Below are 13,832 nucleotides of genomic sequence, written 5' to 3' on the forward strand. Positions count from 1 at the left end.
CAGGAGCATTTAATGTAAAGGTGGCCTGACACCTTTATCCTGACGCGCGCCCTTCAGTCGACAGAGCCGAAGTGACCGCAGTCACATCGCCGCTCCACTGACCGACCTGACAGAAGGACAGCGCCGCCTGTGCCGCACCGACTGCAGCGCCACTTGACAGAGTGAGGCTGACATGCAGTCAAGCCCGACCTCAGGCACCATAGGAAGCTCCGCTCCGCCCGACCCAAGGCTCGGACTCGGGCTAAGCCCCGGAAGACGGCGAACACCGCTCCGCCCGACCCAGGGCTCGGACTCGGGATAAGCCCCGGAAGACGGCGAACACCGCTCCGCCCGACCCAGGGCTCGGACTTGGGCTAAGCCCCGGAAGACGGCGAACACCGCTCCGCCTGACCCAGGGCTCGGACTCGGGCTAAGCCCCTGAAGACGGCGAACTCCGCTCCACCCGACCCAGGGCTCGGACTTGGGCTAAGCCCCAGAAGACGGCGAACTCCGCTCCGCCCGACCCAGGGCTCGGACTTGGGCTAGGCCCCGGAAGACGGCGAACTCCGCTCTGCCCGACCCAGGGCTCGGACTTGGGCTCAGCCCCAGAGGACGACGAACTCCGCTTCGCCCGACCCCAGGGCTCGGACTCAGCCCTGGCCTCAGCCGACGGTCTCCGCCTCGCCCGACCTAGGGGCTCGGACTCGACCACGGCCGCGGAAGACAGACTCGACCTCGACCTCGGAGGAGCCTCCACATCGCCCAACCTAGGGCGCGGACCGACCACGTCGACAGGAGGCGCCATCATTACCCTACCCCAAGCTGACTCAGGCTACGGGGAACAAGACCGGCGTCCCATCTGGCTCGCTCCGCTAGATAGGCAATGATGGCGCCCCGCACGCTCTGTGACGACGGCGACTCTCAGCCCCCTTATAGAAGCAAGAGGACGTCAGCAAGGACTCGACAGCCCCGACAGCTGTCCTTCCGCCAGGCTCCAACGCTCCTCCGACGGCCACGACACCACATGAACCGGGTGCCAAAACCTCTCCGGCTGCCACGACGGCATGTACTTAGGGCGCTAGCTCTCCTCCGCTAGACACGTAGCACTTTGCTACACCCCCCATTGTACACCTGGATCCTCTCCTTACGCCTATAAAAGGAAGGACCAGGCCCTCTTACAGAGGGTTGGCCGCGCGGGGACGAGGACGAGACAGGCGCTCGTGCGAGGCCGCTCGCTCCCTCTCCTGCGTGGACGCTTGTAACCCCCTACTGCAAGCGCACCCGACCTGGGCGCGGGACGAACACGAAGGTCGCGGGATTTCCACCTCTCTCACGCCCGTCTTCGGCCACCTTTCTCCCCCCTTCGCGCCGACCCATCTGGGCTGGGGCACGCGGCGACATTTCACTCGTCGGCCCAGGGACCCCCCGGTCTCGAAACGCCGACAGCATGTCTGGCACAAGACGCCGAGTACAATATATATAGGCACACCATCAACTCCCCTGACCTATTATTTACGACCCAAGATGACACTAATACGGCCTAAGCAGCCCACAACTCCATTACAGACTCGATTACCAACTCCATAATAGCGAAATAGAAATTGCCTGACTGACCTTATTCGACCATCCTCTCGTGCCACTCCCATTTCCCACAGATCCACTTTAGGCTGCATCTTCAGTCATGACAGGTCGGCAGCTGGCGGAGCTAGGGTTCGCTGCCGCGGATGCGACGAGGCCGCGCAGGAGGTTACCGCCATGCTGCCCTATCTAGCCGAAAAAGGAAAATGAATAATGACTAGTTTAGTAACTCTATTTTACCTAATGATTTTCATTTAACTTTGTAAAATAAAATCATTTTAAAAAACGAGATTTTGAAACTAGCCTTAAAAAGAAAAATGGCAAATGCCGTGCCGCTGACCCATTGAGGAATTGACGCCTCTCGATGCTGTCCGTTCGCAGGCGGGCCACGCCGTCCGTTGGATCACGGGGCGGGACCCGGTCCACAGATAATTGAGGCGGGCGGGACGGCTACGTCAGCACTCAGCAGCCGGCAGGCCGCAACCCGCAACCGTGGCACCCTGCGCGCCTCGAACAATCTCGTTTCGTACTCCCGTTTCGTTTCTCCCCCTCGCTCCCCAGCCGCATCTCGAGCGCGCTCTCGGCGGCCGTCCACGTCTCGGTCCCACGCGCTGCTCGCTTGCTCGCCGGCGGGGCGCGAGGGCGGTGGCCTAGGTCGTACCCAGCGAAGCGCGGCGTGCCACGAGGTGGGGGTTGGCTCGGGACCATCGAGCCTGTCCGGAATTTTTTCTGGCGCGTGATTTGCCGCTGAGAAAGCATCGGAAAAGGGAACGGGGATTTACTCTCAGTAGCCGCGAGCTACCCGCCGTCCCCTGGTCGATTCAGTGCAAATCCTCCAGGTTTCTGGGTCTTAATGGCTTCCTCAGGTAATCCTCCGCGCTAATTTGTGGGATTGATAGGAGAGAGCCTCCATTTTCTCCCACCTAGTACTTATTCGATTATTTTCTCTGGGTCTACCTGTGAATGTAATGGTTTGGTATCAGGTGATCCATAAGTGGCTTAGAATGAATGGAGTTATGGTGCAATTTCATTGGAATCCTTTTTTTCGCGATCTGGTGTTGTTCAAATAAAACAAAAAATATATGTTCTATTTTCGAGCCAAGTAAATGCCCTGACTGTCTGTTTATCTTTATCTTTGGCAAAGATAGTACCTTCTGTGGGGAGTTGTCAATAGTTCTTAATTTTTTACGCAATGAATATTTATTAACTAGCCAAGTTGTGGATCACATGGAAATTCCAACTGTTTGCAAGGGGCCTTGTTAACTGCTCTCATGTAATTACCTACAACAACTTTAATCGATCTCCCCACTACCTACTCATAACGAAGAGAGAATTAATAGGTAGGGATGACAGGATTTGAACCTGTGACATTTTGTACCCAAAACAAATGTGCTACCAAGCTGCGACAGCCAACACTTGAGATTTGTATCAAATCTGTTAGAAAACAAGTAAAATTGAGGAAAGACGATCCTCTCACCAAATAGCAAAGACATGTTTTTCCCCCATTTCTCAAACAGTTCATGAAATACTATATTGTTTGTTTGATATTGAAGTAGACTACAAAGGTTATAGGATTCTAATGGAGACCCAATGTGGTATAATAGAGATCGTCATAAAAAAAACTCGACCTGCGGGGGTAGGGGGGGGGGGGGTAACAAGGTTATTAAAACGGTAAAAAGTTGGAACGCTCATGGGTGAATTTTGACTTTTAAACGTTTAAACAAAGTTTAAACGTAGTTTTAAACAACACAGGAAAAATACCAATACATCATTATTTCAGACAATAATATGAAGTTAAATACCAAAATAGAGAGGTTAGTGGCTTACCAAAACTTCACCCATGAGCTGGATTGAACCTCAAAAGTAACTAATAGACTGAGCCCAAAAGTAGCTAACCGGTCTAAAATGCATAAAACACTGTGTTTTACAGTTTAGAACGCCAAAACGCGGTTTCAATCTCTAATTAAAGTTTTGACATTTAAACGTAGTTTAAACATCGTTTAAACGTAGTTTTAATAACACTGGGGGGGTAAGACAACCCCAGGCATTGTATTAAGAAGAAGACTTCACACAGGTCGAGAAAAACCCGGACCTCTACCCAATCCATACACAGCGGCACCATAGCCCATGTGAGAACGACAACGACCTGGGGATTTTTTTAACCACTGAAATTCGCTCATACGGGGAGTTGAACCCAAGACCTGATGAGTGCTACTCAGACCACCTAACCAACTCAGCTAGAGGCTCTTTCACTACAGAGATCGTCATCAGTAGTTGTAAGTTGTATCCTGTATCAGGGACTATAGAAATACGGAAAAACAACTCCCTCAGGTACATGTGTCAATGGAATCCTCTAACTAAGTGTGCTACCTTAGTGCTGTTATTTGAGGCGATAAACTGCTATCCTAATTCTTCATTTAGGATCAAGGTTGTTAGGTATATCAATGTGGATCCTAGAACCTTATACTATGATCTATCAAGCCAAAACGATACTGAACCCACCATGCATCCGAAATTGTATAGCACCCTATCCTACATAGAAGTTTCATATAATCCCATATCGGTAAGATCTTGCATAGGATTCCGATCCTAAATAATAATGGATATATATGACTTTTGGAATGATTTGATCGTGATAAATTATGAGGGAGTTAAGGCTTTTTTATGGTTGATCCTTGAGTCCTTGACCACAGTTCGCATCCTAATTCTATCCGATCCTAACAATCTTGTTTTGAATTGTGCTATGCTAGAGCATGGCAAAGGCTATTTCTGTGAGATATGCCATGTGTGTATATATAAAGGGGATGCAGTCTCACTGAACTTTCCTTGTAAGCGTAGTCATATAAAAACTCGGCCGGGGAGGGAAAGACCGCCCTCCCGGTATTATATTAAGAAGAGACAGAAACATGGTCCCGGTCGAGAAAACCCTCAAACCCTGGCCCCCCATCACTAACAGGCCGATCAACTGTCCACTCTGCAATGGCCCAGCCGGTGGGTGGCGCGCAGGAGTCTGATCCCCAAGAGCGGGCGGGGCACGGCGAGAGGATTTTTTTTAACCAAGCCCGAAATTCGCCCTCGAGGGAGATCGAATCTGGGACCTGGATGTGCTACTCGAAAGCCTTAACCATCACGCTAGTGGCCCTTTCGCGTAACCGTAGTCATATGCCCATCATTAATTGTCGCTAAGGAATATTTTGCATCAAGAGTTACATGTCTGCAGGATGTTGTATATTCGTGTTGCTATGTCTTGTTTCTGGATTGTTTTTACGTGATATATACTGATATAATAATGTCTTCTCATGCAGATATCTCTGTTGATATTCGTCCTGACATAAACTCATTTGATCATTTTTTAAGCATGCGATACATTGCAACAGATAGACCCTGGCTGAGTAAGTATAACATGAAGTTGTCTCTTGAATTGAAGTATTGAACTGGCTGTGTGTCACCTTTTTATTTTAATTGAAGAATGACTATTGAACATTAGCTTCTTTAGTGCTACATAGATTAACCTGTTTTTTTTCTTTTGTTATCTAATTCCTTAACAGAATTATATGGAATAAGAGTTCAGCCTGTGCCACCATTCAGCAGTTTGAGCTACAAACCTGATCCAGCGCTCATTCATCATTGCCTACCTGATGAACTAATGCTCGAGGTGATGGTTATATGAAGTGAGCAGCATTTATTTCATTTTCTTAACATATGTGGAAAAAATTTTACTGATTTTTTCTCCACTTATGTCCATTCCATGTGTATTTCCTGCTAGGTATCTCTGTATATATCATTGTATTATTGAATCATCATGGAGAAGAACTAACTAATATACTTGAAACTTGATTGATCCATAATACATGTCTTGTAAAAGGTCCATTCTGTCACTCAAGTATCCTGAGAGTCCACTTTGCCTCTTAAACTATTGTTTGGTTTACTTAATCCCTTGAGATTATAATAAGGGCTCAGATCAGCCACTTCTCACTATGCTGGTTTTATTAAACTATTTTGATAACGCAGAAGGTTGTGTGGCTCTAACATCTGGTTCCTCATTCTCTCTCCCCACCTGATCCCTCTGTTGCAACTACGTACCCAATTGCTCATCCCAGTGGTGTTACTTTGTGCCATCACGTGGCTGCTGTGGTGCTCTCCAAGTATTTCTATGAGCCCATGGATTCCACCATATGATATGCAGACAGGAAGCAATGTCATGATGCACATCCAGACCATTAAGGGGCTTTAATAATCATTTCTAGATACGAAAATGCAATGCTTCATGCAATCTGCACATAACTCCATGCATCCTATTAGTGGTAATGTTTGGATTCTGATCTTACCTACAAGAGGAAGCGGGTTGGAGGGTGCAATATATGAAATGGGGATGTGACACCATACATGGCAACAGTCTTTGAGATCATCAGAACTGCTTAGTAAAACCAACGTAAGAGTGGTGCCCTTATTGTAGTCTAAGGAGGTTCAGTAGAGCAAACAATAATTTAGATTGCTAAACGGACTCTAGTGGAACTTTAGGGGAGTAAAATGGTTTTTTTTCCTTTTCTTGCTAACTACTAACTAGATAAGGCATAACTCATGTTTCACCCATGTGCCTCATCCCATCATGACTTCATCATGAAAAGAAATCAGTGATCAGTGCAATACTGCTTTCCTCAAGTGTTTTAAGCCCTTTTTTTTCAACAGATTTTTACAAGAATGAGCCCATATACTTTAGGGAGGGCTGCATGTGTCTGCCGCAAGTGGAAATATACTGCACGCAATCCTACTTTGTGGCGTGCTGCATGCTTGAAAACTTGGCAGGTTAGTGTATTTGATTTTGTTATTCAGTTTCATGTTCTTATGTTCTCAAGCATCCAATTTTATGTTGTGAAGAGGAGTGGAATGGAGGCAAACTACATGATGGTTCGGTCGTTGTATGATTCCTCTTGGAGGAGAATGTGGCTACAGAGACCAAGAATCCGAATTGATGGTAAATATTCAAGAAGCCTTATATCATACAATGTATTCCCTCCATTCCAAACTATATAGATACATAGTTTCTGCTATGCACCTAGATATGCGCTATGTATATGCACATAGTAAAAACTATGTATCTAGAACAGCCAAAATGACTTACAATCTGTAACAGAGGTAGTAGTACATTACCGAAAGCATATTTCTACAATTAGATAAGAATGTTTTGCATTTCTACAATTAGATAAGAATATTTGTGGATTTTGAATCTTTTTTAGCCTTGTCAAGTTCTGCCTTATGATTTCATCTGTAAAGTGATCACCATGCCAGTGACTGAATGATTATTAGAAAAGTTATTTACAATGTTTTTTTTTCTAAATAGGGCTGTGAACATAAATCAAAATCTCATATATAAGTGGATACACAGCTGTGAATCTGTGATTTGGCACTTAGTTCTAGTGTGCCCAATTTAGTTTGCATAGCGCGCACACAGATCTGATGCATCATGGATATTACATACAAGTATAGAACATAGAGCTATCAGTATGATCTATAGATCTGCAGTAAGCCAGTAGCCATGCTCCTTGGACTCAATTGTGTGTTAAAATGAAGGCATGCTGGAATTGTTAGTTTGGTTTTAGGTGCAGAGCTCATCCCATTGCAATTCCTGGAGATAGTCCTCCGGTAAATACTAATTTTCTATTTGAAAACCGTCTGAAAGCTCTTGACTTAATTCCTAATTTGCTGTTTTGCTATTATTGTATAATTGATACTATTTGTTAGAGCCTTCAGTATTCTGGCTGTGTTATATTTGCACTGACTTTTTATATTTGTTGCTTATTCAGGTCTCTATGTGAGCAGGAACACATACATTCATACTGGAGTTACAGAATGGCAATTCAAGAAAACTGTCAATGTGGTATGGTGGCACTGTTTAGTTTTTTGCAACTCCTCGTGACACATTTACAAATCCTGATCATTATGAACATGTTATTATCTGTTATCTTATTGATTTGATGTTCTAAATTTTACAAAATTGTTGGTATTAATTTATGTTCAGGTTTGCTACTACCGTTACTTAAGATTTTTCCCGAGCGGGAAGTTTCTCTATAAGGTCCCTATTCACAACTCCCATGTACTCATCTATCACTCAAGAGCATATTTCTCACTCGCTCCATTTATCCTTTTTTTTTCTTTCATCCCTGTGAATTACCAGATCTCTCCAGATAAAGTTAAAGACGCTGTTAAGTGCATGCATTTCCGGGCATCAAAGGCTGATTGTGTATTTAAAGGTGACTACGTGCTGTCAGAGGATGGCCAGGTGAGAGTCCAGCAGGCTGACTTATTCTTTCTTCAGTTGCCTTTCACATTCTTCCTAATATGAGCTACTCTTTGTGGCATGCAGATAGAAATGGCTCTCCTGTACCCAGGGCATCGGTACACGCTTGTCAGGATGCACCTTAGGTATTTTGTATGAAATTGTTGCCCGGGTTTTGATGATTTTTGCCGGTACCTAGCCTCTGAAATTTGTGCCAACATTCTGCAGGCTTAGGGGCACCACAGTTGGTGCAAATAACAGGTTGGATGTACTGAAGATTCTAACCACCGGAGTGAATGCAACTGAGCTGCAAAACTGGAAAGGAAGCATACTAGAACTCGTTGAGGGCTGGGAGGAGGATGAGACGCATGACCCGGATGTGCCTGCCGTTTCCCACAGCAGGGGTTTGTCACCCTTTGTGTTTGTTCCGTTTGAGGAGGTACATTATTTTTGTCTAGTTCGCTGTGGCCAACCGTGTTGGAGGGATGGTTAACTGCAACTTGTAGTTCAAATTTTTATGCCGAGCGTAGTATGATTAATTAACTAAAGTGAGTAAATTATTCAGGCTGATACTTCGGTGTTAAACCTCCCCGTGGAGAAGATGGACTACTACGTCCCTGGGTGAGCTCTTCATGACGACGATGGCCATTGGAGAATGAGATGATGGGTGGTCATGTTACAGGTTAAAATGATGATGGCCAACGATCTCCTTCCCTCTCAGATCCCTTGCTAGAGCAAATGTGTAAATACAGTGTTGTTTTGTTTACACTTTTCGGTTGGTCGCATGCTGTTGTATGACATTATGTTTGTTGATACCTGGAAACAGGTTTTATTATTGTTGGTGCTTGAAAATGGTGTGGGAGGAAACTCACTATCAAAAAAAGTAGAGCTACCCTCCTGAAGTAATGTGGGTCTGTATTATTATAGAAACAAGCAGTCTATCGTTGCGAACTTTTTAGTCTGTATGTATTTTCGTATTGTACAGTTAAACCTTGGCACCGTGCTTCGTTTTTTTTGGAACGACACTGACGTTTAGCTACTCGAGTACTAGGGGTGGTGTTTAAATGTACTAGCGCTGATAGGTAGTTGGCTAAAAATATTAGTAGAATTAGCTAGTTAATAAATAGCTAGATAACTATTAGCTAATTTGCTAAAAGTAACTAATAACTGAATTATTAGTTAGACCATTTAGATATATTTAGCTAATTTTAGTAACTAACTATTAGTTCTAGTACATTCAAATGACCGGTATATATTCAAGTAACAGCACGTTAAGTATACTTTGCTGTGTTAATTTGTCTCCTATAACTGGCAACGACAATCCTATGCATCTACCTAGTTACTTGAGCTTAATTTGGGTACAGAAGCTAGATTCCATCCTTCAGGTCTATATCAATCACCACAGCAGCTATAGATGTTGATAATTAGTTTTTATCTACCACGGTGTTTCATTATATAGTATTTATAGTCAACCTACACCTACATCAATGTATTTTTTTTTAAAATACCGTAGAGGAGGCCCATACAGTAAAATTTTATTAATTTAAAGGGAAATTTGGATCCATACCATTAAAAGATCACCACTTTGGATCCATACCATTACTATCTCACTTACATGTGGGTCCACATGAGTTAATGACATGTGGGGTCCATGGTATATATCTAAAGTTTAGATCTTTTAATGGTATAGATCCAATTGTTCCTAATTTAAAAGGATAGAACAACGAAGCAAATAAAAAAGGGAGGGGGAAGGGAGGATCAGTCCTCTAGAGTTTAGCCATAGGGCTACAATAAGCTTAAAAGAAGGGCTAAACTAAACATCTGCTCATTGAAACAAATCCTCCAAGGAGAAGGGATGATGGAAGAAGTGAGGTCATCAAACATTATTCGTGTCATCAAACATACCGAAGAAGTGAGCTCAAAATTCCACTAGTGGCGGATTCAGCCCGTGGCTGTCCGGACTGCAGCCCCGGTCACAGCCCCATCTCCGCACTACACTAGCATGCAGCAACAGCGCGCTAGCCGTCCTGTCTGTGCTACAATAACATCTCACACCAGTAACCTAGCATGCAGCAGCTAGCAGCCTAAAAGAAGTGCACTAGCAACTAGCAAGCCAGAACCGTTGTTTAGCATCCAGCCTACATAGTGTACTCCTTAGCAGACGCAGACAAGAACTATTGGACACTGAACCACCAGGCACAAGAGTAGCGCACAGGATACCGGCACATTTGCAGCAGGCCAAAAACTATACGTTAGTTTTTTTCAAAATTTTAATTAATATTGTTTCATCAATTATTTACTAGGTTAGTTAATAAAATTAATGATTATAGAGATAGAATGGATAAGTTTTTCATCAAAAAGAAGATGGTTTTAACATAATACTTAGAATAAAAAATTAAGCTTGTCTTAGTAGCCCCTCCTTTAGACTATTTTTGGATCCGCCACTGACTAGATGCCCATGTGACGCCACCAATTTGAGCTGAAGGGGCACTCGAACATAAGATGGAAGGTCGTCTCTTCGCAGTTGGAGTCACAATGGACACGGTATAGATTGCTAGCTGTATTCGGAAGGCCTTTTCTCTTGAGCAGATTCTTTGAATTAATTATGTCTCTGAAGACAAGCTAGATAAAATTTTTGATCTTTTTGCAGACTTTGCACTCCCAAATTCACATAAACGGTGGGGAGGGTTAATGGAAGCAAAGCTGAGATTGTAGAATTTCGAGGAACTGAAGTTGCTATTTCCCCAAAGGTAAATCCATCTATCCATCTCTTCCCTGAATGCCAACATTTGATCAATGGTCTCTGAAAAGATATTGTATTCCTGTTCAGCCTGCACGGACAAAGGAGTATGAAAAGTATCTTCCATGGACATATTGCTGAGGAAGGACTACATTGAGGATTCCTTATTTTTTGCGAAGGAGTAGAGACAAGGGAAAGTCGTCATGGGGGAATCCTGTCATAAAAGAATAGTGCTTCCATCTCCCACACGAGGCATGTCATAGCCTCTGAGGTATATGAATAATTTGGTAACGTCTTTCCACCAGAAGGACCCTTTTTCAGGGGAGCAGTGAAGGATCCAACCCGAAGAATAGTAGGAATCTCACACCAAATTAACCTAGGGGTGTCCAATCTGTTATAAAACTTGTGAACAAACTTTATTAGAAGGGCCAAGTTCTGAATTCTCAGATTGAGAACACCCATGCCTCCTTTGTTTTTTGGACAAGTGACCTTGTCCCAAGAGATGAGAGGATTGCCATGAACATCATCATTGTTCCCTTTCCAAAGATATCTTCTAATTCGATCAATGGTCTTAATAGCAGCAACCGACAACTTGAGAGTGCACATAGCAAAGATTGGCATAGCCGAGAAGGTGGAATTTATCAGAGTTAGTCTTCCTACCAAGGAGAGCCAAAGACTGGTTGAATTCAGTCTTCTTTTGATTTTGTTGATGAGAGGGAGGTAATCTTTAACCCTTGGCTTAGTGATTCCTAGCGGGAGACCTAGATAGGTGAAAGGAAAAGTTCCAATCTGACAACCAAAAATTGCTGCCAAGTGAACTGCTTTTTGATGATCCAATTTGATGGGCAGGAGACAAGATTTATCAAAGTTTATCTTAAGCCCAGTGGAAGCTGAAAAGGAATGAAGAATTCCTTTTAGGCAAAAAATCCCTTTGGGAAGCCTTCATGATAATTAAGGTGTCATCTGCATATTAAATGATTGGGAAATTCGATAAACTGTTGGTTGAAATAGGGGCCGAGAACACGCCAACAGAAGCTGCTCTATTGACGATGCACCGAAGAAGGTCAGCAGTTATGACAAATAAAATGTGTGAGAGAGGATCACCCTTCCGAACCCCTCTCTTGCATTTAAAACTCTTTCCGAAGACACCATTCAAGAGAACAACTGAGGAACCTAAATACAACAACCTTTTTCATATACTTTTAAAATAAAAACACAATGTTTTATTGAAATATAAATTAAACCGAGTATCGGGTACATAATTTATAAAATGATTAAAATGTAAAAACTTAAAAATATAACTTACGTAATCTATAAAAATAAATGATACACTTCCTCTTCCGCTTCTTCCTCATCTAATTTCAGTTGTTTATAATATTGTTTTAAGGTTAACTTGTTTGTCTTTTTCATGCCTTTGTTTATATCGATGGTGGAATGGTTCAACAATTTATTAGAATTGCTCAAACAATTTAGTTGAGCAATCATGTCTAGTCTTCTACAACTTCTTTAGCATTCTTTTCTTCGTAACCAGAGACTCGATGTTACTTATTGCGGGTCTCTTCCCCTTATATTGTGCTCTTGTCCTATCATAGCCAATAGAGTGTGGTGTGCCTACACTTTTCTGTGGCGTGTAACTATAATAATCGTCCAAGTTGAGATGAGATCTTTTGCACCCAACACTAGAGTCGTTGTAACTACATGTCTCACATACTGTAACACCCTGAATTTGAGGGTATAAAATTTCTTTTCTAATATCCACTAAATTCAGGTGTTACTCTCTCAGTTCTTCGCTTTCCTTTCTCTTTTCCCTAAAAATGGAGAATCATTTTGTTTTATATTAGCGTAAACCTAGTGGAATGAGCCATAGAGGCACTTTGGTTGTTGCATTCATGCCGTTGCATGGTGTTTCTAAGTGCAAAATGTGTTTGAAACATGTTAACATATCTTATAGAAGCGCTCGGTAAATTTTCATATTTTTCGGAATATTTTTCTATTTTCCGGAAACCAAAATCTATTTATTTGTGGAACTTAAAAATGTTTTTAGAAATTCTAATTATGTTTTTTGAGTTCATTAGGTCCCAAAACATTTATAGGAATTTTTCTGGAATTTTTGAAAGTATCTATAATATTTTGAGCACAAAATATGGATTTCTAAGCTTTTTCGAATTTTAAAAATAGTAAAATCTGAATTTTAACTGAATTTTTATCTCGTCCAAACCCTAGGTATATATACATGTCCGGCTTCATCTCGTCGAGCCCGTTCCAGAACACCAAACGTTTCCCCCAAATCCAATCCCTAGCTCCCGGTATTGCTCGCCGAAGTTCGGGGCGGTTCCAACTCCGGCGAGCAATTACTCCCAATCCGTGCATCGTCTGCGGAATCCGAGGGTACCGCTGCGTTCGTCTCGTCGAAGGCTTCGTCGCAGCGCGTTCGGTTCATCGATTGGATCCCCAAATCTCCGGCAATCGACGGATTTCTTCTCGGCTCCGGCGAGGGTCTTCTTCCCCGGTGAGAAACCTCCATTGTTGCACCTAGGGTTTCTTCGTTTCTTCGTTTTCCCGTCCGTGCAGAGCCTCTCCCACTCTCCCCTCACCTTCCCCGGTGGCGGCGCCCCTCCCCCTCCGTTTCCCCTCCTCGACGGCGCCCCTTTCTTCCTCCCCGGCGGCGGCGGCGGTGGCCGGCGGTGGCGCCCGCGTCCCGTGCTCCCGCGCCCGCGCGCACCCCTCCCCGGCGGCTGTGGCCGCGCCCCGCGCGCCCGGTGCGGCCGCGCCCGCCCCCGGCCGGCCCGGTCTCGTCCTCCCCTGCGCAGCCCCCTTCTCCTCCTCTCTCTTCCATGGATGGGAGGAAGAAGATGAGGAGAGGAAGAAGAAGATGGCAGTTCTGTAAATTAGGACGCGCGAATTACAGTATGGTTTAAAACATTCATAACTTTTGCGTTTTAAATCCGATTCGATCCATTCAAGTTGCGTTAGATTCGTATTAAAATAATCTTAATTTAGAAATATTTATCCTAATTTTTGCACATTTTATTTAATTTAGTTAGACGTTTGTTTAACCAGTGGCTACTAGAACGACGTTTCAATTTAAAAAACCTAATTTAGGATTTCGATTTGCGTATTTATAATTAGTCATCAATATGATTAACCTTAACTGAAATGTTATTTATTAACAATTATTTAGTTTAATCACGTTGTTTATTTATTAGTTTCGCAGGTCGGTCCGCGCGTGTCGTCGCGTGTCGTTCGCGAGTGTCGCGC

General features: G+C 43.8%; 1 protein-coding gene across 1 annotated transcript; it reads left to right on the forward strand.

Annotated features, from left to right (window-relative positions):
• Nucleotides 1–2,030: 2,030 nt before the first annotated feature.
• LOC100285517 (uncharacterized) lies at nt 2,031–8,820 on the forward strand. Its single transcript, NM_001279566.2, has 11 exons — nt 2,031–2,423; nt 4,863–4,949; nt 5,106–5,212; nt 6,247–6,363; nt 6,436–6,532; nt 7,362–7,435; nt 7,577–7,630; nt 7,733–7,837; nt 7,922–7,980; nt 8,063–8,273; nt 8,400–8,820. Exons 1-11 carry the CDS (start codon nt 2,411–2,413, stop codon nt 8,457–8,459), a joined length of 984 nt encoding a protein of 327 aa, NP_001266495.2. The 5' UTR covers nt 2,031–2,410; the 3' UTR covers nt 8,460–8,820.
• Nucleotides 8,821–13,832: the final 5,012 nt, after the last annotated feature.

Source organism: Zea mays, chromosome 10 (genome assembly GCF_902167145.1).
Source record: "Zea mays cultivar B73 chromosome 10, Zm-B73-REFERENCE-NAM-5.0, whole genome shotgun sequence".
In the NCBI taxonomy this organism is placed as follows: domain Eukaryota; kingdom Viridiplantae; phylum Streptophyta; class Magnoliopsida; order Poales; family Poaceae; genus Zea; species Zea mays.